General features: G+C 54.6%; 1 protein-coding gene across 2 annotated transcripts in view; it reads right to left on the reverse strand.

Annotated features, from left to right (window-relative positions):
• Positions 1–891: 891 nt before the first annotated feature.
• Positions 892–24901, reverse strand: part of LOC134947986 (transmembrane protein 182-like) — an 82602-nt gene continuing 58592 nt past the window's right edge. Inside the window, exons 4-5 of one of the 2 annotated variants that reach the window (XM_063935763.1) lie at positions 7713–7850; positions 892–1438 (exon numbers count right to left, since the gene is read on the reverse strand). In XM_063935763.1, the coding sequence (XP_063791833.1) occupies positions 1209–1438; positions 7713–7850 (368 nt within the window). In that variant the 3' untranslated portion in view covers positions 892–1208. The remainder of the gene's footprint in view (positions 1439–7712; positions 7851–24901) is intronic. The other variant, XM_063935762.1, reaches the window with a different exon arrangement.

Here is a 24901-nt window from a genome sequence, read left to right on the forward strand (position 1 = left end):
CATCCCCCCACATAGCCAGGGTATTTCCCGAGACATCACCCCCATAGCCAGGGTATTTCCCGGGACATCACCCCACATAGCCAGGTTATTTACCACAACATCACAGCACATATCCATGGTATTTCCCGGGACATCCCCCCCACATAGCTACTGGCAGAGCTTTCTGACCAGAGGAGAGATAGGAGGGTGGGGAGAGCTGTAAGTGACACAGGGATCCCAGCTTCTCCTCCTCCCCACCAGGGTGTCTGAGTCCTGTGTAAACTTTTATGTAACTAAACCATTTGGGTCTATAGATAGAGACACACAGTGTGCTCCTGAGTCCTGTCCCAGTGTGTAAGTAGTACAGAGGATGCTGCTATTCTTCCATATGACAACATACAAATAGAAAAATAAAATAATGTATTTTAAGGTTAAGTTGTGTTTGTTCCACTTCAAGAAAATGTTATAAAATAGTTGTCTTTTAATAAAGTGTATAAACAGTACCCAGGCGTTATTAAACTATAAGTTTAAAACTAATATACAGCATTGGTTTAAATGTAATATAGACAATCTATACCTCCCACCATGACCCATTCCAGGAGGACAAAATGCTTTCTACCTGGACTTCCTTCTTCATTTATGATTGCAATCACCTGTGGTGAAACATCTTTCTTATCAATTAAATAGTTCAACGCAGGTGACACCAATCATATAGTAAGAGGGAAGTCCAGGTAGAGAGCATTTTGTCCCTCCTGGAATTAGACATGTTGGGAGGTATGCACAATCTAATATACACCCCCCCACCTTCCACCGGGGGGCCCCCTACCCAAAGTGCCCCGGGCACCCCTAAGGTTTAATCCAGCCCTGTAGCCAGTGTATTTGCCGGGACATCACTCCACACTCTCCAGTCAGTTGTGTTGTTTTGTGACACTTTATTGGAAGTGCAGAATTCTGCAGCATGTCAGGAATACATCACACAGCACTTATCTCCATGGAGAACATAAGAGATCTGCGTCTCGGCCTCGCGCCGGCGCCGCGTTATTTATTCTACCCTGATACGAGGCTTCTATCCTACCAGGACTTATTTTATGTCGCCTCTGCCTAACTCTTAATCAGCTCCTCACAGTTGGTTGCTTATGAATATAGACATAAAATGTTCGTTCTCTGTGAATTGCTTTGTGCCCGCATCTACAATAAGGAATTTCCATTTGTGATCTTCCAGTTGTTATTTATTTCTCTTCTACATGAATGCTCCGGCTGATACAAAGAAACAGGAGGCCGGAGAGAAGCACCAGGGGTGCCCCAACGGCCGCGAACAGGAACGACCATCCGTAATACACGCGGACGTGGGTGTCTGGGAAACACTTCTGGCTTCTTTCTAACAAGATATACTTCTCAAGGTCAGCGGCAAACTCCTTCCAGAGGGTGAAGAGGGCGATGAGAAGGGCGAGCAGCACGCCTGAAAGCAGATGAGAATTTCTGTCACTGAACGTGTTACACAGTCATTCGCGTTAGCGGCTGAGGCGGAGGGGCCGGGGGGGATGGGGGGGTAGTATGCAAAATCCCGACCCCGGGACCCTCACACGCCACCATAAATGTAACTAATTGTATAATGAAAACATTCACTTACCACTTGGTCACTTACCATCATCCAGCCCCCCCTCCCTACACACACCTATGTCTGGGTAAATGTAACTTATTATATAATGTATGACCATATTTACCTACCTTGAATGTCTCCTCTCTGGGAAAAGCCTGGAGAGAAGACGATGCAAGAGACTTCAAGGAGCAGGGGAGGGCAGTGACATCATCAAGCCCCGCCCGCACATCCGGAAAACATTGCGTTTTGTGTGTCCGCTGGAAGGGGGCGGGGCTAAAAGGACGCGATTCGCGTAATTTTAACCCCTTCCCCACTCCACGGATCCGCGAACTCAGGAGAATATCCCTCCATCCTGCCCGCATCACTAGGATGAAGCAGGATGCGGGAAACCTGCCTTCTCTTCCGGGGGTGCAGGGGGCTACCCCAAAAAACGGGAGCCTCCCGCAGCTTCCGGGAGAGTAGGTAAGTCTGTGTACAACTGTCACTTACCACTCGTCTATAACTGACATCCAGTCCCCCACCACCCCACACCTACGTACGTCTGGATAAATGGAACTTATTATACAGTATAATGTATAGCTTTCACCTACCACGTGGGGGCATATCCAGTCAGCCTGCAAGGTTTAACCCTCAGCTAATTGTCGGCTCCCCCGTGCGCTTAAGGGGGTCATTCAGACCCAATCGCACACTAGCTTTTTTTGCAGCGCTGCGATCGGGCCTGAACTGTGCATGCGTATGCTCTGCAATGCGCATGCCGCCGGCGACGCGGATCGACGGACAGCGACAGATCCAACGAAGAAATCGATCGCACCGGCGATCACAAGAAGATTGACAGGAAGAAACCGTTTATTGGTGGAAACTGACCGTTTTTAAGGAGTGTCCGGGCGAACGCAGGCGTGTCCAGCCGTTTCAAGGGAGGGTTCCTGACGTCAGCTCCAGGCCGGACCATAGCACTGGAAGAGTAAGTCCTGAGCTGTGCAGCTCCCTGCACAAGCGATCGCACCCCTGCACAGCGACTACCCCCTCCCCTTGTAGGCGGCACCTACCTGATTGCAGCACTGCAAAAAAATGCCTGTGTGCGATCAGGTCTGAATCCCCCCCTAAGCCCCCAGGGTGCACTTTTCCTCCCAGCCAGGGGAGCTGCAAGAGAAAATCTGCATTAAAATGCACCCTCTGGGATTTAACGCGCAGCGAACCCCATAGAGTCCAGCATTTATACATGGGATCTATGGGTTACCGCGGGTTTCCCGAGGATTTACCGTGTGTGGAAAATGCAGAATAATTGAATAGCTCTGGGTGTGAAACTCTGAGTTTTCCCCCGTGCCTAATTGAATACAGTATGTCGCTAGGTCTGTTACCGTATCGGATCACCCAAACCACACCCACGTCTGAATAAATGTAACAATATATAATGTATAACTTACCACATCAGGTCCCCGTCAGAAGAGAGAATCAAGGGCGTAGGCGTGGGTGGTCTTCTGTATGCCGAATGTCGGTATCCAGGCGCACAGTATACCGGCGCCGGAATCCCGACACCCGGCATACCGACAAATATTCTCCCTCGTGGGGGTCCATGACCCCCCTGGAGGGAGAATAAAATAGTGTGGCGCGCGTAGCGCGTCACCGTGCCCGCAAGGGGCTCCTTTGCGCTCGCCACGCTGTCGGTATGCCGGCGGTCAGGCTCCCGGCGCCGGTATGCTGGTCGCCGGGAGCCCGAGCGCCGGCATACCGTACTACACTCGTAGGCGTAAGTCCTGTCCATTTTTCTATTTTGATACAGATGTAGCCGTGCTCATTATGGCTATGAAGTGGACGCACGGGCACTCCTTTAGCGCCTAGTCGCACCCATGCCGCGCCGGACTGTGGCTTTTGACACTCAATACAATGTTAATGGGCGCGGGCATGATTAAGATGCATGCTCACGCCAGCGTATGTGCGCATTGTGGCAAATGAGGCGCGCCCGTGCCTAGTCGTAGACACAGTGAGCGTGGCGGCATCTGTATCTTATATTCTTACCGCTAGTAATCCCTGCATTGTTAGGTCTGGGTCTCGCTATCCCGGTGTGGTATACAAGATCTACAATACTTACAACCACAGTCATTAGGTCGACCCCATGTGGCAGACATGCATTAAGTCGACATTGACAAAAGGACGACACGCACAAAATGTCTGGAGCAAAAGGTCAACATGGAAATGGTCGACACCAAAAAGGGTCGACACATTTTTGTGTGTGGCATTTTTGGGGTTAGTGTGGATAGTTTTTCCATCTGGGACCACCATTTGTAGAAACATGTCCGCTTGCCACGCTTCAGGCGTGGTATCTCGCTCTGCTCCGCGCGTCATAAGGTTACTAAAGGTTATGATTTGTGACATGGATAGTCAAGGATGGAAAAAGTCCAAAAACATGTGTTCATTATTGCCATGTCGACCATTTGAACCTGCTGACCTTTTGTCAGTGTCAGCCGAATGCACGTCGACAATATGGGGTCGACCTTGATATTATCGGCCTACCATATTGTCTAGATCCCATGCTATTCTTACATTAAAAGAATGTTTGCAGTGATAAGAATTTTTAACCCTTTGGTATATAGGGTGAAGCGATGAAAATGCATAGTGGCTCCCCTTTCAGTGTGTAATCTCCTGCTGTCCCGCACTGTAAATCAGAAACCCTGAATTCTTCACTACAGCTCAACTCAGCCTTCAGGGGGGCCACAAAGGGGTTTCTGGGCAAGGACATTGATTTGCTGCAGTCACTGTGATTGATGTAGCTGCTTAGGAGACCCTGTTGTTGGACCCGAGCCCAATGTGTCTTCTTATCTCTGCTGTGTGTGTAGTGATCCATAGTGTCTGCTCCTAATGCTTGGTTGTTCTATTGTGAGCTGTGATTGAGGGTAAGAGTTCTTATTAGTAGTATTTAAACACATTGGTTTAATTAAAGTGTCTGTGTCCATTACGGACACAGTTTACACTTTTAATTAAACCAATGTGTTTATGTGATTTGCAGTATACTGTAACTGTACGGAAAACAGCACAAACAATAAATATAGGTAGGGCTTACAAGGTGCAGGCAATCCAGTGTTCACAGTAAAATAACATCTAACACACAAAAACATACACAGTAAGCTTCAGGATGAATTCACACAAAGTCAAATTGCATACGGAATTTATTGTATAGGCATCACATTTATTATGTATAGTGGCCCTCATTCCGAGTTGTTCGCTCGTTATTTTTTTTCGCTACGGAGCGATTAGTCGCAAATTGCGCAATGTTTGCAGTGCGCCTGCGCCAAGTAAATTCGCACAAAAGTTTGGTCTTTTACTCACGGCCTAACGAGGTTTTTTCATCGTTCTGCTGATCGGAGTGTGATTGACAGGAAGTGGGTGTTTCTGGGCGGAAACTGACCGTTTTATGGGAGTGTGTGAAAAAATGCAGGCGTGTCAGAGAAAAACGCGGGAGTGGCTGGAGAAACGGGGGAGTGGCTGGGCGAACGCTGGGTGTGTTTGTGACGTCAAACCAGGAACGAAACGGGCTGAGCTGATCGCAGTGTAGGAGTAAGTCTCGAGCTACTCAGAAACTGCTAAGAAATTTCTATTCGCAATTCTGCTAATCTTTCGTTCGCAATTCTGCTAAGCGAAGATACACTCCCAGAGGGCGGCGGCTTAGCGTGTGCAATACTGCTAAAATTTGCTAGCGAGCAAACAACTCGGAATGAGGGCCATTGTGCTCAGCTAGATGAAAAGAAATATTACAGCAAATACTATAGCTGCAAACAAGAAATCCAGTACTACCAATAATTGCTAAATTTACAGAAATGTATTCTTACTAATGTTATATAGAAATATCCCACAAGCATATAAACATGGACACGCCCCCTGTGTGGAGCTAGACACGCCATTTTGGCAGAGTGCGACACCCCCCCCCCCTCAATCTTCCTGAATTTAGTTTCCAATCAAAGTTATATGTAAAACAGCCTTATGGGTAATGTACAACGCACCTATTGTGTCTCTCTGTGCCTCTATTCCCCCAGTATACACTGGGACACACTAGGCCATAAAAGACATTAACCCAAAAATTCTATTCAATATATTTAACAGGTCTTGAGCCTTTATAATATATTATATAAGATCTCGGTGCTTGTTTATATATTATTACATTTTGATTGCATTCGGGTTATAACAGTTTATGGGGGTCATTCCGAGTTGATCGCTCGCTGCCGATTTTCGCAGCGCAGCGATCAGGTGAAAAAATGGCATTTATGCGCATGCGTTTGCCCCGCAATGCGAATGCGCGACGTACGGGTACAAAGCCCTTTGTGGTTGTGCTCAGGTTCTAGCAAAGTTTTTCTTCGCACTGACAGTCGCAAGAAGATTGACAGGAAGGGGGCGTTTCTGGGTGTCAATTGACCGTTTTCAGGGAGGGTTTGCAAAAACGCAGGCGTGTCTGAAAAAACGCAGGCATGGCTGGGCGTTCGCTGGGCGGGTGTATGACGTCATATCCGTACAGGAATAGGCTGAAGTGATCGCAAGCGATGAGTAGGTTCAGAAACTGCACAAACTGTTTTTGCAGAGCTCGGCTGCACAGGCGTTCACACTTCTGCTAAGCTAAAATACACTCCCAGTGGGCGGCGGCATAGCGTTTGCACGGCTGCTAAAACTAGCTAGCGAGCGATCAACTCGGAATGACCCCCTATGTTTCTTGTTGCTGCGCAGACTGTCTTGGAAGGAGCCCTCTGCAGCGCATCTATTCCTCCTACTGTAAGACCGCACATTGTCTGCTGAGCGGAAAATTAGCAAAGTGATCTCCTCTGGCCTCCGTCCAGCGGGAAGCTGCCAAATAAAATAATACCCGTCTGCATTAAGGGGCCGTTAATTCATTAGAACACTGTTCCAGTACCAGAAAAGGTTCCTCGCTGCATGGATAAGGACACCCGTGAGAATGATGTAAGTCACATAAGGGGCAATTTAACAAAATGAAAAATAAATCTTTAGAAAACTATTTTTATTGGTGCAATGTTTAGTGCTTTTGCCCCTCTACAGTACACGAAGCCCCCCATGTAAGGGCAGCGTATCGCTAACTACCGGGGCCATTCTATGCTGCATGCGGAAGCCTATGTATCATGGGGAGCTGTCCCCCAAGAACCTACACATCCTAGGATGGCCTTAGCTGCGGTGCCCCCCCCCCCGGGAAAATTATTATATTATTATTATTATTATTATTATTATTATTATTATTATTATTATTTGTTTTTTACTTAAAATAAAAAAGGTATTTCATATTTTTTATTGAATCTAGAATTGGACGCCTGTGCGGTTCCACTCCCAGTGGGCACACAGGTGGCGGTGAGCTGGGTTACACATGCGCTGTATCGCGGCTGCCTGTCCAGGCTACCCTTACCACTGCCGTGCCACGTCGCCGGGGGTTTGTGTGCCACTCAACACAGAGATCAGCATCTAGGGGCATTTATTGCACCAACATAGCAGTAGCCATGTAGACAAGACTATGAGCTTCTTTTTGCAAAAAAAACACCCCAGACAGGGATCCAATGGCTGCGCGGACTGCGCCTGCGCACTTGGGCCCCCAGTACATAAACCCAGAAGTCTTTTCCTCCCTGGAGCAGCTGTATATCGGAGCAGCAGTCCTGGCCGGAAAGGACAGTAGCGCATGCAGACGAATGGGGGCCGGATAAATTGCGATGTATTTGCGCTGCGTGATGCATCCCACCTGTAATCAGGCTACGTAGTCTCACTGGGACCTGTTGTCGTCTTGCGCCAATAGCGGTCATTTTCCGGTCGCAATACTATCAGGCGTCAGAGTCGCAATGTGTGTACCCAGCCTAGCTGCCCCCACACTGACATGTATACCTTAGGGGTCCCGTGCCAGGAGCCCACACACATAGTCGCGATAATCTGCGATAAGTTTTCCACCGTATGACTGGAGGGAAAAAATTATAATGCCCCTTTTATAACAGAAATACGCAAACATAAATATCAGAACCCCCCACATACATAGGGCGGCGGTTTCTGGAAGCGGTCGCCATAAATCAGCTTTGCTCTTGCAATGATCTTTCCCTTCAGACACAGGATTTGGCACGCACGGCATCAGTGTATCTAATTACCGGACTTGGCATCTTACCAGAAGTGATGAGGAATCCACCGCCTACTTTATAGAGCTGGGCGGCCGCGAAGGGGACAGCGCACACCAACAGAAGCCCCCCCACCAGACTGGCAGCCACAGCGAGGATGATGAATGCCGTCCAGAAGCCTCTGTACACTGGCAATAAAAACAAATATCATTGTGTTGTTTAACGGCTGTAATCCCTGGTTAGTGCTCAGCCCCTGTCTGTGTCCAATGTACTGAGAGCTAAGAGACTGGTTCCAGCAGCCGGGACGCGGCCTGTTCTGCCTGAGAGGGAGAGAGGCGCAGGTCTGACTGCTCTGCCGCAGAACATTCCCACTACAGGGAGACGTCTGCAGCATCAGTGCAGTGTACTCTGTCCCCTTGTCAGCCCCTCAGAGGCGTCCCCAGCATCAGTGCAGTGTACTCTGTCCCCATGTCATCCCCTCAGAGACGTCTCCAGCATCAGTGCAGTGTACTCTGTCCCCATGTCAGCCCCTCAGAGGTGTCCCCAGCATCAGTGCAGTGTACTCTGTCCCCATGTCAGCCCCTCAGAGGTGTCTCCAGCATCAGTGCAGTGTACTCTGTCCCCATGTCATCCCCTCAGAGACGTCTCCAGCATCAGTGCAGTGTACTCTGTCCCCATGTCAGCCCCTCAGAGACGTCTCCAGCATCAATGCAGTGTACTCTGTCCCCATGTCAGCTACTCAGAGGTGTCTCCAGCATCAGTGCAGTGTACTCTGTCCCCATGTCATCCCCTCAGAGACGTCTCCAGCATCAGTGCAGTGTACTCTGTCCCCATGTCAGCCCCTCAGAGATGTCCCCAGCACTGGTGCAGTGTCCTCTGTCCCCATGTCAGCCCCTCAGAGACGTCTCCAGCATCAGTGCAGTGTACTCTGTCCCCATGTCAGCTACTCAGAGACGTCCCCAGCATCAGTGCAGTGCACTCTGTCCCCATGTCAGCCCCTCAGAGACGTCTCCAGCATCAGTGCAGTGTACTCTGTCCCCATGTCATCCCCTCAGAGACGTCTCCAGCATCAGTGCAGTGTACTCTGTCCCCATGTCAGCTACTCAGAGACGTCCCCAGCATCAATGCAGTGTACTCTGTCCCCATGTCAGCCCCTCAGAGACGTCTCCAGCATCAGTGCAGTGTACTCTGTCCCCATGTCAGCTACTCAGAGACGTCCCCAGCATCAGTGCAGTGCACTCTGTCCCATGTCAGCCCCTCAGAGACGTCTCCAGCATCAGTGCAGTGTCCTCTGTCCCTATGTCAGCCCCTCAGAGACGTCTCCAGCATCAGTGCAGTGTACTCTGTCCCCATGTCAGCTACTCAGAGACGTCCCCAGCATCAGTGCAGTGCACTCTGTCCCCATGTCAGCCCCTCAGAGACGTCTCCAGCATCAGTGCAGTGTCCTCTGTCCCCATGTCAGCCCCTCAGAGACGTCTCCAGCATCAGTGCAGTGTACTCTGTCCCCATGTCAGCTACTCAGAGACGTCCCTAGCATCAGTGCAGTGCACTCTGTCCCCATGTCAGCCCCTCAGAGACGTCTCCAGCATCAGTGCAGTGTCCTCTGTCCCCATGTCAGCCCCTCAGAGACGTCTCCAGCATCAGTGCAGTGTACTCTGTCCCCATGTCAGCTACTCAGAGACGTCCCCAGCATCAGTGCAGTGCACTCTGTCCCCATGTCATCCCCTCAGAGACGTCTCCAGCATCAGTGCAGTGTACTCTGTCCCCATGTCAGCCCCTCAGAGGTGTCTCCAGCATCAGTGCAGTGTACTCTGTCCCAATGTCAGCCCCTCAGAGGTGTCTCCAGCATCAGTGCAGTGTACTCTGTCCCCAATGTCAGTCCCTCAGAGATGTCCCCAGCACTGGTGCAGTGTATTCTGTCCCCATGTCAGCCCCTCAGAGACGTCTACAGCATTAGTGCAGTGTACTCTGTCCCCATGTCAGCCCCTCAGAGACGTCTCCAGCATCAGTGCAGTGTACTCTGTCCCCAATGTCAGCCCCTCAGAGACGTCTCCAGCATCAGTGCAGTGTACTCTGTCCCCATGTCAGCCCCTCAGAGGTGTCCCCAGCATCAGTGCAGTGTACTCTGTCCCCATGTCAGCCCCTCAGAGGTGTCTCCAGCATCAGTGCAGTGTACTCTGTCCCCATGTCATCCCCTCAGAGACGTCTCCAGCATCAGTGCAGTGTACTCTGTCCCCATGTCAGCCCCTCAGAGGTGTCTCCAGCATCAGTGCAGTGTACTCTGTCCCCATGTCAGCCCCTCAGAGATGTCCCCAGCACTGGTGCAGTGTACTCTGTCCCCATGTCAGCCCCTCAGAGACGTCTCCAGCATCAGTGCAGTGTCCTCTGTCCCTATGTCAGCCCCTCAGAGACGTCTCCAGCATCAGTTCAGTGTACTCTGTCCCCAATGTAAGTCCCTCAGAGATGTCCCCAGCACTGGTGCAGTGTACTCTGTCCCCATGTCAGCTACTCAGAGACGTCCCCAGCATCAGTGCAGTGCACTCTGTCCCCATGTCATCCCCTCAGAGACGTCTCCAGCATCAGTGCAGTGTACTCTGTCCCCATGTCAGCCCCTCAGAGATGTCCCCAGCACTGGTGTAGTGTCCTCTGTCCCCATGTCAGCCCCTCAGAGACGTCTCCAGCATCAGTGCAGTGTCCTCTGTCCCCATGTCAGCCCCTCAGAGGTGTCTCCAGCATCAGTGCAGTGTACTCTGTCCCCAATGTCAGTCCCTCAGAGATGTCCCCAGCACTGGTGCAGTGTATTCTGTCCCCATGTCAGCCCCTCAGAGACGTCTACAGCATCAGTGCAGTGTACTCTGTCCCCATGTCAGCCCCTCAGAGACGTCTCCAGCATCAGTGCAGTGTACTCTGTCCCCAATGTCAGCCCCTCAGAGACGTCTCCAGCATCAGTGCAGTGTACTCTGTCCCCATGTCAGCCCCTCAGAGATGTCCCCAGCACTGGTGCAGTGTCCTCTGTCCCCATGTCAGCCCCTCAGAGATCTCCCCAGCATCAGTGCAGTATACTCTGTCCCCATGTCAGCCCCTCAGAGGTGTCCCCAGCATCAGTGCAGTGTACTCTGTCCCCTTGTCAGCCCCTCAGAGGCGTCCCTAGCATCAGTGCAGTGTACTCTGTCCCCATGTCAGCTACTCAGAGACGTCCCCAGCATCAGTGCAGTGCACTCTGTCCCCATGTCATCCCCTCAGAGACGTCTCCAGCATCAGTGCAGTGTACTCTGTCCCCATGTCAGCCCCTCAGAGGTGTCCCCAGCATCAGTGCAGTGTACTCTGTCCCCATGTCATCCCCTCAGAGACGTCTCCAGCATCAGTGCAGTGTACTCTGTCCCCATGTCAGCCCCTCAGAGGTGTCCCCAGCATCAGTGCAGTGTACTCTGTCCCCATGTCAGCCCCTCAGAGATGTCCCCAGCACTGGTGCAGTGTCCTCTGTCCCCATGTCAGCCCCTCAGAGACGTCTCCAGCATCAGTGCAGTGTTCTATGTCCCCATGTCAGCCCCTCAGAGACGTATCCAGCATCAATGCACTGTACTCTGTCCCCATGTCAGCCCCTCAGAGATGTCCCCAGCACTGGTGCAGTGTACTCTGTCCCCATGTCAGCCCCTCAGAGACGTCTCCAGCATCAGTGCAGTGTCCTCTGTCCCTATGTCAGCCCCTCAGAGACGTCTCCAGCATCAGTTCAGTGTACTCTGTCCCCAATGTCAGTCCCTCAGAGATGTCCCCAGCACTGGTGCAGTGTACTCTGTCCCCATGTCAGCCCCTCAGAGACGTCTACAGCATCAGTGCAGTGTCCTCTGTCCCCATGTCAGCCCCTCAGAGACGTCTCCAGCATCAGTGCAGTGTACTCTGTCCCCAATGTCAGCCCCTCAGAGACGTCTCCAGCATCAGTGCAGTGTACTCTGTCCCCATGTCAGCCCCTCAGAGATGTCCCCAGCACTGGTGCAGTGTACTCTGTCCCCATGTCAGCCCCTCAGAGACGTCTCCAGCATCAGTGCAGTGTCCTCTGTCCCTATGTCAGCCCCTCAGAGACGTCTCCAGCATCAGTGCAGTGTACTCTGTCCCCATGTCAGCCCCTCAGAGATGTCCCCAGCACTGGTGCAGTGTCCTCTGTCCCCATGTCAGCCCCTCAGAGATCTCCCCAGCATCAGTGCAGTATACTCTGTCCCCATGTCAGCCCCTCAGAGGTGTCCCCAGCATCAGTGCAGTGTACTCTGTCCCCATGTCATCCCCTCAGAGACGTCTCCAGCATCAGTGCAGTGTACTCTGTCCCCTTGTCAGCCCCTCAGAGGCGTCCCCAGCATCAGTGCAGTGTACTCTGTCCCCATTTCAGCTACTCAGAGACGTCCCCAGCATCAGTGCAGTGCACTCTGTCCCCATGTCATCCCCTCAGAGACGTCTCCAGCATCAATGCAGTGTACTCTGTCCCCATGTCAGCCCCTCAGAGGTGTCCCCAGCATCAGTGCAGAGTACTCTGTCCCCATGTCAGCCCCTCAGAGGTGTCTCCAGCATCAGTGCAGTGTACTCTGTCCCCATGTCAGCCCCTCAGAGATGTCCCCAGCACTGGTGTAGTGTCCTCTGTCCCCATGTCAGCCCCTCAGAGACGTCTCCAGCATTAGTGCAGTGTTCTATGTCCCCATGTCAGCCCCTCAGAGACGTCTCCAGCATCAGTGCAGTGTACTCTGTCCCCATGTCAGCCCCTCAGAGATGTCCCCAGCACTGGTGCAGTGTACTCTGTCCCCATGCCAGCCCCTCAGAGACGTCTCCAGCATCAGTGCAGTGTCCTCTGTCCCCATGTCAGCCCCTCAGAGACGTCTCCAGCATCAGTGCAGTGTCCTCTGTCCCCATGTCAGCCCCTCAGAGGTGTCTCCAGCATCAGTGCAGTGTACTCTGTCCCCAATGTCAGTCCCTCAGAGACGTCTCCAGCATCAGTGCAGTGTACTCTGTCCCCAATGTCAGCCCCTCAGAGACGTCTCCAGCATCAGTGCAGTGTACTCTGTCCCCAATGTCAGCCCCTCAGAGACGTCTCCAGCATCAGTGCAGTGTACACTGTCCCCATGTCATCCCCTCAGAGACGTCTCCAGCATCAATGCAGTGTACTCTGTCCCCATGTCAGCCCCTCAGAGGTGTCCCCAACATCAGTGCAGAGTACTCTGTCCCCATGTCAGCCCCTCAGAGGTGTCTCCAGCATCAGTGCAGTGTACTCTGTCCCCATGTCAGCCCCTCAGAGATGTCCCCAGCACTGGTGTAGTGTCCTCTGTCCCCATGTCAGCCCCTCAGAGACGTCTCCAGCATTAGTGCAGTGTTCTATGTCCCCATGTCAGCCCCTCAGAGACGTCTCCAGCATCAGTGCAGTGTACTCTGTCCCCATGTCAGCCCCTCAGAGATGTCCCCAGCACTGGTGCAGTGTACTCTGTCCCCATGCCAGCCCCTCAGAGACGTCTCCAGCATCAGTGCAGTGTCCTCTGTCCCCATGTCAGCCCCTCAGAGACGTCTCCAGCATCAGTGCAGTGTCCTCTGTCCCCATGTCAGCCCCTCAGAGGTGTCTCCAGCATCAGTGCAGTGTACTCTGTCCCCAATGTCAGTCCCTCAGAGACGTCTCCAGCATCAGTGCAGTGTACTCTGTCCCCAATGTCAGCCCCTCAGAGACGTCTCCAGCATCAGTGCAGTGTACTCTGTCCCCAATGTCAGCCCCTCAGAGACGTCTCCAGCATCAGTGCAGTGTACTCTGTCCCCATGTCAGCCCCTCAGCGATGTCCCCAGCACTGGTGCAGTGTACTCTGTCCCCATGTCAGCCCCTCAGAGACGTCTCCAGCATCAGTGCAGTGTCCTCTGTCCCTATGTCAGCCCCTCAGAGACGTCTCCAGCATCAGTGCAGTGTACTCTGTCCCCATGTCAGCCCCTCAGAGATGTCCCCAGCACTGGTGCAGTGTCCTCTGTCCCCATGTCAGCCCCTCAGAGATCTCCCCAGCATCAGTGCAGTATACTCTGTCCCCATGTCAGCCCCTCAGAGGTGTCCCCAGCATCAGTGCAGTGTACTCTGTCCCCATGTCATCCCCTCAGAGACGTCTCCAGCATCAGTGCAGTGTACTCTGTCCCCATGTCAGCCCCTCAGAGGTGTCCCCAGCATCAGTGCAGTGTACTCTGTCCCCATGTCAGCCCCTCAGAGACGTCTCCAGCATCAATGCAGTGTACTCTGTCCCCATGTCAGCCCCTCAGAGACGTCTCCAGCATCAGTGCAGTGTACTCTGTCCCCATGTCAGCCCCTCAGAGATGTCTCCAGCACTGGTGCAGTGTCCTCTGTCCCCATGTCAGCCCCTCAGAGACGTCTCCAGCATCAGTGCAGTGTCCTCTGTCCCTATGTCAGCCCCTCAGAGGTGTCTCCAGCATCAGTGCAGTGTACTCTGTCCCCAATGTCAGTCCCTCAGAGATGTCCCCAGCACTGGTGCAGTGTATTCTGTCCCCATGTCAGCCCCTCAGAGACGTCTACAGCATCAGTGCAGTGTCCTCTGTCCCCATGTCAGCCCCTCAGAGACGTCTCCAGCATCAGTGCAGTGTACTCTGTCCCCAATGTCAGCCCCTCAGAGACGTCTCCAGCATCAGTGCAGTGTACTCTGTCCCCATGTCAGCCCCTCAGAGATGTCCCCAGCACTGGTGCAGTGTACTCTGTCCCCATGTCAGCCCCTCAGAGGTGTCTCCAGCATCAGTGCAGTGTACTTTGTCCCCAATGTCAGTCCCTCAGAGATGTCCCCAGCACTGGTGCAGTGTATTCTGTCCCCATGTCAGCCCCTCAGAGACGTCTACAGCATCAGTGCAGTGTCCTCTGTCCCCATGTCAGCCCCTCAGAGACGTCTCCAGCATCAGTGCAGTGTACTCTGTCCCCAAAGTCAGCCCCTCAGAGACGTCTCCAGCATCAGTGCAGTGTACTCTGTCCCCATGTCAGCCCCTCAGAGTTGTCCCCAGCACTGGTGCAGTGTACTCTGTCCCCATGTCAGCCCCTCAGAGACGTCTCCAGCATCAGTGCAGTGTCCTCTGTCCCTATGTCAGCCCCTCAGAGATGTCTCCAGCATCAGTGCAGTGTACTCTGTCCCCATGTCAGCCCCTCAGAGATGTCCCCAGCACTGGTGCAGTGTCCTCTGTCCCCATGTCAGCCCCTCAGAGATCTCCCCAGCATCAGTGCAGTATACTCTGTCCCCATGTCAGCCCCTCAGAGGTGTCCCCAGCATCAGTGCAGTGTACTCTGTCCCCATGTCATCCCCTCAGAGACGTCTCCAGCATCAGTGCAGTGTACTCTGTCCCCTTGTCAGCCCCTCAGAGGCGTCCCCAGCATCAGTGCAGTGTACTCTGTCCCCATGTCAGCTACTCAGAGACGTCCCCAGCATCAGTGCAGTGTACTCTGTCCCCATGTCATCCCCTCAGAGACGTCTCCAGCATCAGTGCAGTGTACTCTGTCCCCGTGCCAGCCCCTCAGAGGTGTCCCCAGCATCAGTGCAGTGTACTCTGTCCCCATGTCAGCCCCTCAGAGGTGTCTTAAGCATCAGTTCAGTGTACTCTGTCCCCAATGTCAGTCCCTCAGAGATGTCCCCAGCACTGGTGCAGTGTACTCTATCCCCATGTCAGCCCCTTAGAGACGTCTACAGCATCAGTGCAGTGTCCTCTGTCCCCATGTCAGCCCCTCAGAGACGCCTCCAGCATCAGTGCAGTGTACTCTGTCCCCAATGTCAGCCCCTCAGAGACATCTCCAGCATCAGTGCAGTGTACTCTGTCCCCATGTCAGCCCCTCAGAGATGTCCCCAGCACTGGTTCAGTGTACTCTGTCCCCATGTCAGCCCCTCAGAGACGTCTCCAGCATCAGTGCAGTGTCCTCTGTCCCTATGTCAGCCCCTCAGAGACGTCTCCAGCATCAGTGCAGTGTACTCTGTCCCCATGTCAGCCCCTCAGAGACGTCCCCAGCATCAGTGCAGTGTCCTCTGTCCCCATGTCAGCCCCTCAGAGATGTCTCCAGCACTGGTGCAGTGTCCTCTGTCCCCATGTCAGCCCCTCAGAGACGTCTCCAGCATCAGTACAGTGTCCTCTGTCCCTATGTCTGCCCCTCAGAGACGTCTCCAGCATCAGTGCAGTGTCCTCTGTCCCCATGTCAGCCCCTCAGAGACATCTCCAGCATCAGTGCAGTGTACTCTGTCCCCATGTCAGCCCCTCAGAGGTGTCCCCAGCATCAGTGCAGTGTACTCTGTCCCCATGTCAGCCCCTCAGAGACGTCTCCAGCATCAGTGCAGTGTCCTCTGTCCCTATGTCTGCCCCTCAGAGACGTCTCCAGCATCAGTGCAGTGTACTCTGTCCCCATGTCAGCCCCTCAGAGGTGTCCCCAGCATCAGTGCAGTGTACTCTGTCCCCATGTCAGCCCCTCAGAGACGTCTCCAGCATCAGTTCAGTGTACTCTGTCCCCAATGTCAGTCCCTCAGAGATGTCCCCAGCACTGGTGCAGTGTACTCTGTCCCCATGTCAGCCCCTCAGAGCCGTCTACAGCATCAGTGCAGTGTCCTCTGTCCCCATGTCAGCCCCTCAGAGACGTCTCCAGCATCAGTGCAGTGTACTCTGTCCCCAATGTCAGCCCCTCAGAGACGTCTCCAGCATCAGTGCAGTGTACTCTGTCCCCATGTCAGCCCCTCAGAGACGTCTCCAGCATCAGTGCAGTGTCCTCTGTCCCTATGTCAGCCCCTCAGAGACGTCTCCAGCCTCAGTGCAGTGTACTCTGTCCCCATGTCAGCCCCTCAGAGACGTCTACAGCATCAGTGCAGTGTCCTCTGTCCCCATGTCAGCCCCTCAGAGACGTCTCCAGCATCAGTGCAGTGTACTCTGTCCCCAATGTCAGCCCCTCAGAGACGTCTCCAGCATCAGTGCAGTGTCCTCTGTCCCCATGTCAGCCCCTCAGAGATGTCCCCAGCACTGGTGCAGTGTACTCTGTCCCCATGTCAGCCCCTCAGAGACGTCTCCAGCATCAGTGCAGTGTCCTCTGTCCCTATGTCAGCCCCTCAGAGACGTCTCCAGCATCAGTGCAGTGTACTCTGTCCCCATGTCAGCCCCTCAGAGACGTCTCCAGCATCAGTGCAGTGTCCTCTGTCCCTATGTCAGCCCCTCAGAGACGTCTCCAGCATCAGTGCAGTGTCCTCTGTCCCTATGTCAGCCCCTCAGAGATCTCCCCAGCATCAGTGCAGTATACTCTGTGCCCATGTCAGCCCCTCAGAGGCGTCCCCAGCATCAGTGCAGTGTACTCTGTCCCCATGTCAGCCCCTCAGAGATGTCCGCAGCACTGGTGCAGTGTTCTATGTCCCAATGTCCGCCCCTCAGAGACGTCTCCAGCACTGGTGCAGTGTTCTCTGTTCCCATGTCAGCCCCTCAGAGACGTCTCCAGCATCAGTGCAGTGTCCTCTGTCCCTATGTCTGCCCCTCAGAGACGTCTCCAGCATCAGTGCAGTGTCCTCTGTCCCCATGTCAGCCCCTCAGAGACGTCTCCAGCATCAGTGCAGTGTACTCTGTCCACATGTCAGCCCCTCAGAGATGTCCCCAGCACTGGTGCAGTCCTCGGTCCCCATGTCAGCCCCTCAGAGATCTCCCCAGCATCAGTGCAGTGTACTCTGTCCCCATGTCAGCCCCTTAGAGACGTCTCCAGCATCAGTGCAGTGTACTCTGTCCACATGTCAGCACCTCAGAGGTGTCTCCAGCATCAGTGCAATGTACTCTGTCCCCATGTCAGCCCCTCAGAGGTGTCCCCAGCATCAGTGCAGTGTCCTCTGTCCCCATGTCAGCCCCTCAGAGGTGTCTCCAGCATTAGTGCAGTGTACTCTGTCCCCATGTCAGCCCCTCAGAGGTGCCTCCAACATCAGTGAAGTACTCTGTCCCCATGTCAGCCCCTCAGAGACGTCACCAGCACTGGTGCAGTGTTCTATGTCCCCATGTTAGCCCCTCAGAGACGTTCCCAGCACTGGTGCAGTGTTCTCTGTCCCCAATGTCAGCCCCTAAGAGACGTCTCCAGCATCAGTTCAGTGTCCTCTGTCCCTATGTCAGCCCCTCAGAGACGTCTCCAGCATCAGTGCAGTGTCATCTGTCCCCATGTCAGCCCCTCAGAGACGTCTCCAGCATCAGTGCAGTGTACTCTGTCCCCATGTCAGCCCCTCAGAGATGTCCCCAGCACTGGTGCAGTGTCCTCTGTCCCCATGTCAGCCCCTTAGAGATCTCCCCAGCATCAGTGCAGTGTACTCTGTCCCCATGTCAGCCCCTCAGAGACGTCTCCAGCATCAGTGCAGTGTCCTCTGTCCCCATGTCAGCCCCTCAGAGACGTCTCCAGCATCAGTGCAGTGTACTCTGTCCTCATGTCAGCCCCTCAGAGACGTCTCCAGCATCAGTGCAGTGTCCTCTGTCCCCATGTCAGCCCCTCAGAGACGTCTCCAGCATCAGTGCAGTGTACTCTGTCCCCCTGTCAGTCCCTCAGAGATGTCCCCAGCACTGGTGCAGTGTCCTCTGTCCCCATGTCAGCCCCTTAGAGATCTCCCCAGCATCAGTGCAGTGTACTCTGTTCCCATGTCAGCCCCTCAGAGACGTCTGCAGCATCAGTGCAGTGTACTCTGTCCCCATGCCAGCCCCTCAGAGGTGTCCCCAGCATCAGTGCAGTGTACTCTGTCCCCATGTCAGCCCCTCAGAGGTGTCTCCAGCATCAGTGCAGTGTACTCTGTCCCCTTGTCAGCCCCTCAGAGGCGTCCCCAGCATGAGTGCAGTGTACTCTGTCCCCATGTCATCCCCTCAGAGACGTCTCCAGCATCAGTGCAGTGTACTCTGTCCCCATGTCAGCCCCTCAGAGGCGTCCCCAGCATCAGTGCAGTGTACTCTGTCCCCATGTCAGCTACTCAGAGACGTCCCCAGCATCAGTGCAGTGCACTCTGTCCCCATGTCATCCCCTCAGAGACGTCTCCAGCATCAGTGCAGTGTACTCTGTCCCCTTGTCAGCCCCTCAGAGGCGTCCCCAGCATCAGTGCAGTGCACTCTGTCCCCATGTCATCCCCTCAGAGACGTCTCCAGCATCAGTGCAGTGTACTCTGTCCCCATGTCAGCCCCTCAGAGGTGTCCCCAGCATCAGTGCAGTGTACTCTGTCCCCATGTCAGCCCCTCAGAGGTGTCTCCAGCGTCAGTGCAGTGTACTCTGTCCCCATGTCATCCCCTCAGAGACGTCTCCAGCATCAGTGCAGTGTACTCTGTCCCCATGTCAGCCCCTCAGAGACGTCTCCAGCATCAATGCAGTGTACTCTGTCCCCATGTCAGCTACTCAGAGGTGTCTCCAGCATCAGTGCAGTGTACTCTGTCCCCATGTCATCCCCTCAGAGACGTCTCCAGCATCAGTGCAGTGTACTCTGTCCCCATGTCAGCCCCTCAGAGACGTCTCCAGCATCAATGCAGTGTACTCTGTCCCCATGTCAGCTACTCAGAGACGTCCCCAGCATCAGTGCAGTGCACTCTGTCCCCATGTCATCCCCTCAGAGACGTCTCCAGCATCAGTGCAGTGTCCTCTGTCCCCATGTCAGCCCCTCAGAGGTGTCCCCAGCATCAGTGCAGTGTACTCTGTCCCCATGTCAGCCCCTCAGAGGTGTCTCCAGCATCAGTGCAGTGTACTCTGTCCCCATGTCATCCCCTCAGAGACGTCTCCAGCATCAGTGCAGTGTACTCTGTCCCCATGTCATCCCTCAGAGACGTCTCCAGCATCAATGCAGTGTACTCTGTCCCCATGTCAGCTACTCAGAGACGTCTCCAGCATCAGTGCAGTATACTCTGTCCCCATGTCAGCCCCTCAGAGGTGTCTCCAGCATCAGTGCAGTGTACTCTGTCCCCATGTCAGCCCCTCAGAGATGTCCCCAGCACTGGTGCAGTGTACTCTGTCCCCATGTCAGCCCCTCAGAGACGTCTCCAGCATCAGTGCAGTGTCCTCTGTCCCCATGTCAGCCCCTCAGAGACGCCTCCAGCATCAGTGCAGTATACTCTGTCCCCAATGTCAGCCCCTCAGAGACATCTCCAGCATCAGTGCAGTGTACTCTGTCCCCATGTCAGCCCCTCAGAGATGTCCCCAGCACTGGTTCAGTGTACTCTGTCCCCATGTCAGCCCCTCAGAGACGTCTCCAGCATCAGTGCAGTGTCCTCTGTCCCTATGTCAGCCCCTCAGAGACGTCTCCAGCATCAGTGCAGTGTACTCTGTCCCCATGTCAGCCCCTCAGAGACGTCCCCAGCATCAGTGCAGTGTCCTCTGTCCCCATGTCAGCCCCTCAGAGATGTCTCCAGCACTGGTGCAGTGTCCTCTGTCCCCATGTCAGCCCCTCAGAGACGTCTCCAGCATCAGTGCAGTGTCCTCTGTCCCTATGTCTGCCCCTCAGAGACGTCTCCAGCATCAGTGCAGTGTCCTCTGTCCCCATGTCAGCCCCTCAAAGACGTCTCCAGCATCAGTGCAGTGTACTCTGTCCCCATGTCAGCCCCTCAGAGGTGTCCCCAGCATCAGTGCAGTGTACTCTGTCCCCATGTCAGCCCCTCAGAGACGTCTCCAGCATCAGTGCAGTGTCCTCTGTCCCTATGTCTGCCCCTCAGAGACGTCTCCAGCATCAGTGCAGTGTACTCTGTCCCCATGTCAGCCCCTCAGAGGTGTCCCCAGCATCAGTGCAGTGTACTCTGTCCCCATGTCAGCCCCTCAGAGACGTCTCCAGCATTAGTGCAGTGTTCTATGTCCCCATGTCATCCCCTCAGAGACGTCTCCAGCATCAGTTCAGTGTACTCTGTCCCCAATGTCAGTCCCTCAGAGATGTCCCCAGCACTGGTGCAGTGTACTCTGTCCCCATGTCAGCCCCTCAGAGCCGTCTACAGCATCAGTGCAGTGTCCTCTGTCCCCATGTCAGCCCCTCAGAGACGTCTCCAGCATCAGTGCAGTGTACTCTGTCCCCAATGTCAGCCCCTCAGAGACGTCTCCAGCATCAGTGCAGTGTACTCTGTCCCCATGTCAGCCCCTCAGAGATGTCCCCAGCACTGGTGCAGTGTACTCTGTCCCCATGTCAGCCCCTCAGAGACGTCTCCAGCATCAGTGCAGTGTCCTCTGTCCCTATGTCAGCCCCTCAGAGACGTCTCCAGCCTCAGTGCAGTGTACTCTGTCCCCATGTCAGCCCCTCAGAGACGTCTACAGCATCAGTGCAGTGTCCTCTGTCCCCATATCAGCCCCTCAGAGACGTCTCCAGCATCAGTGCAGTGTACTCTGTCCCCAATGTCAGCCCCTCAGAGACGTCTCCAGCATCAGTGCAGTGTCCTCTGTCCCCATGTCAGCCCCTCAGAGATGTCCCCAGCACTGGTGCAGTGTACTCTGTCCCCATGTCAGCCCCTCAGAGACGTCTCCAGCATCAGTGCAGTGTCCTCTGTCCCTATGTCAGCCCCTCAGAGACGTCTCCAGCATCAGTGCAGTGTACTCTGTCCCCATGTCAGCCCCTCAGAGACGTCTCCAGCATCAGTGCAGTGTCCTCTGTCCCTATGTCAGCCCCTCAGAGACGTCTCCAGCATCAGTGCAGTGTCCTCTGTCCCTATGTCAGCCCCTCAGAGATCTCCCCAGCATCAGTGCAGTATACTCTGTCCCCATGTCAGCCCCTCAGAGGCGTCCCCAGCATCAGTGCAGTGTACTCTGTCCCCATGTCAGCCCCTCAGAGATGTCCGCAGCACTGGTGCAGTGTTCTATGTCCCAATGTCCGCCCCTCAGAGACGTCTCCAGCACTGGTGCAGTGTTCTCTGTTCCCATGTCAGCCCCTCAGAGACGTCTCCAGCATCAGTGCAGTGTACTCTGTCCACATGTCAGCCCCTCAGAGATGTCCCCAGCACTGGTGCAGTCCTCGGTCCCCATGTCAGCCCCTCAGAGATCTCCCCAGCATCAGTGCAGTGTACTCTGTCCCCATGTCAGCCCCTTAGAGACGTCTCCAGCATCAGTGCAGTGTACTCTGTCCACATGTCAGCCCCTCAGAGGTGTCTCCAGCATCAGTGCAATGTACTCTGTCCCCATGTCAGCCCCTCAGAGGTGTCCCCAGCATCAGTGCAGTGTCCTCTGTCCCCATGTCAGCCCCTTAGAGGTGTCTCCAGCATCAGTGCAGTGTACTCTGTCCCCATGTCAGCCCCTCAGAGGTGCCTCCAACATCAGTGAAGTACTCTGTCCCAATGTCAGCCCCTCAGAGACGTCACCAGCACTGGTGCAGTGTTCTATGTCCCCATGTTAGCCCCTCAGAGACGTTCCCAGCACTGGTGCAGTGTTCTCTGTCCCCAATGTCAGCCCCTAAGAGACGTCTCCAGCATCAGTTCAGTGTCCTCTGTCCCTATGTCAGCCCCTCAGAGACGTCTCCAGCATCAGTGCAGTGTCCTCTGTCCCCATGTCAGCCCCTCAGAGACGTCTCCAGCATCAGTGCAGTGTACTCTGTCCCCATGTCAGCCCCTCAGAGATGTCCCCAGCACTGGTGCAGTGTCCTCTGTCCCCATGTCAGCCCCTTAGAGATCTCCCCAGCATCAGTGCAGTGTACTCTGTCCCCATGTCAGCCCCTCAGAGACGTCTCCAGCATCAGTGCAGTGTCCTCTGTCCCCATGTCAGCCCCTCAGAGACGTCTCCAGCATCAGTGCAGTGTACTCTGTCCTCATGTCAGCCCCTCAGAGACGTCTCCAGCATCAGTGCAGTGTCCTCTGTCCCCATGTCAGCCCCTCAGAGACGTCTCCAGCATCAGTGCAGTGTACTCTGTCCCCCTGTCAGTCCCTCAGAGATGTCCCCAGCACTGGTGCAGTGTCCTCTGTCCCCATGTCAGCCCCTTAGAGATCTCCCCAGCATCAGTGCAGTGTACTCTGTTCCCATGTCAGCCCCTCAGAGACGTCTGCAGCATCAGTGCATTGTACTCTGTCCCCATGCCAGCCCCTCAGAGGTGTCCCCAGCATCAGTGCAGTGTACTCTGTCCCCATGTCAGCCCCTCAGAGGTGTCTCCAGCATCAGTGCAGTGTACTCTGTCCCCTTGTCAGCCCCTCAGAGGCGTCCCCAGCATCAGTGCAGTGTCCTCTGTCCCCATGTCATCCCCTCAGAGACGTCTCCAGCATCAGTGCAGTGTACTCTGTCCCCATGTCAGCCCCTCAGAGGCGTCCCCAGCATCAGTGCAGTGTACTCTGTCCCCATGTCAGCTACTCAGAGACGTCCCCAGCATCAGTGCAGTGCACTCTGTCCCCATGTCATCCCCTCAGAGACGTCTCCAGCATCAGTGCAGTGTACTCTGTCCCCTTGTCAGCCCCTCAGAGGCGTCCCCAGCATCAGTGCAGTGCACTCTGTCCCCATGTCATCCCCTCAGAGACGTCTCCAGCATCAGTGCAGTGTACTCTGTCCCCATGTCAGCCCCTCAGAGGTGTCCCCAGCATCAGTGCAGTGTACTCTGTCCCCATGTCAGCCCCTCAGAGGTGTCTCCAGCGTCAGTGCAGTGTACTCTGTCCCCATGTCATCCCCTCAGAGACGTCTCCAGCATCAGTGCAGTGTACTCTGTCCCCATGTCAGCCCCTCAGAGACGTCTCCAGCATCAATGCAGTGTACTCTGTCCCCATGTCAGCTACTCAGGGGTGTCTCCAGCATCAGTGCAGTGTACTCTGTCCCCATGTCATCCCCTCAGAGACGTCTCCAGCATCAGTGCAGTGTACTCTGTCCCCATGTCAGCCCCTCAGAGACGTCTCCAGCATCAATGCAGTGTACTCTGTCCCCATGTCAGCTACTCAGAGACGTCCCCAGCATCAGTGCAGTGCACTCTGTCCCCATGTCATCCCCTCAGAGACGTCTCCAGCATCAGTGCAGTGTACTCTGTCCCCATGTCAGCTACTCAGAGACGTCCCCAGCATCAGTGCAGTGCACTCTGTCCCCATGTCAGCCCCTCAGAGACGTCTCCAGCATTAGTGCAGTGTACTCTGTCCCCATGTCAGCCCCTCAGAGGTGTCCCCAGCATCAGTGCAGTGTACTCTGTCCCCATGTCAGCCCCTCAGAGGTGTCTCCAGCATCAGTGCAGTGTACTCTGTCCCCATGTCATCCCCTCAGAGACGTCTCCAGCATCAGTGCAGTGTACTCTGTCCCCATGTCATCCCTCAGAGACGTCTCCAGCATCAATGCAGTGTACTCTGTCCCCATGTCAGCTACTCAGAGACGTCTCCAGCATCAGTGCAGTATACTCTGTCCCCATGTCAGCCCCTCAGAGGTGTCTCCAGCATCAGTGCAGTGTACTCTGTCCCCATGTCAGCCCCTCAGAGATGTCCCCAGCACTGGTGCAGTGTACTCTGTCCCCATGTCAACCCCTCAGAGACGTCTCCAGCATCAGTGCAGTGTCCTCTGTCCCCATGTCAGCCCCTCAGAGACGTCTCCAGCATCAGTGCAGTGTCCTCTGTCCCCATGTCAGCCCCTCAGAGGTGTCTCCAGCATCAGTGCAGTGTACTCTGTCCCCAATGTCAGTCCCTCAGAGATGTCCCCAGCACTGGTGCAGTGTATTCTGTCCCCATGTCAGCCCCTCAGAGACGTCTACAGCATCAGTGCAGTGTACTCTGTCCCCATGTCAGCCCCTCAGAGACGTCTCCAGCATCAGTGCAGTGTACTCTGTCCCCAATGTCAGCCCCTCAGAGACGTCTCCAGCATCAGTGCAGTGTACTCTGTCCCCATGTCAGCCCCTCAGAGATGTCCCCAGCACTGGTGCAGTGTCCTCTGTCCCCATGTCAGCCCCTCAGAGATCTCCCCAGCATCAGTGCAGTATACTCTGTCCCCATGTCAGCCCCTCAGAGGTGTCCCCAGCATCAGTGCAGTGTACTCTGTCCCCTTGTCAGCCCCTCAGAGGCGTCCCTAGCATCAGTGCAGTGTACTCTGTCCCCATGTCAGCTACTCAGAGACGTCCCCAGCATCAGTGCAGTGCACTCTGTCCCCATGTCATCCCCTCAGAGACGTCTCCAGCATCAGTGCAGTGTACTCTGTCCCCATGTCAGCCCCTCAGAGGTGTCCCCAGCATCAGTGCAGTGTACTCTGTCCCCATGTCATCCCCTCAGAGACGTCTCCAGCATCAGTGCAGTGTTCTCTGTCCCCATGTCAGCCCCTCAGAGGTGTCCCCAGCATCAGTGCAGTGTACTCTGTCCCCATGTCAGC

This window comes from Pseudophryne corroboree, chromosome 8 (assembly GCF_028390025.1).
Source record: "Pseudophryne corroboree isolate aPseCor3 chromosome 8, aPseCor3.hap2, whole genome shotgun sequence".
Classification (NCBI taxonomy): Eukaryota; Metazoa; Chordata; class Amphibia; order Anura; family Myobatrachidae; genus Pseudophryne; species Pseudophryne corroboree.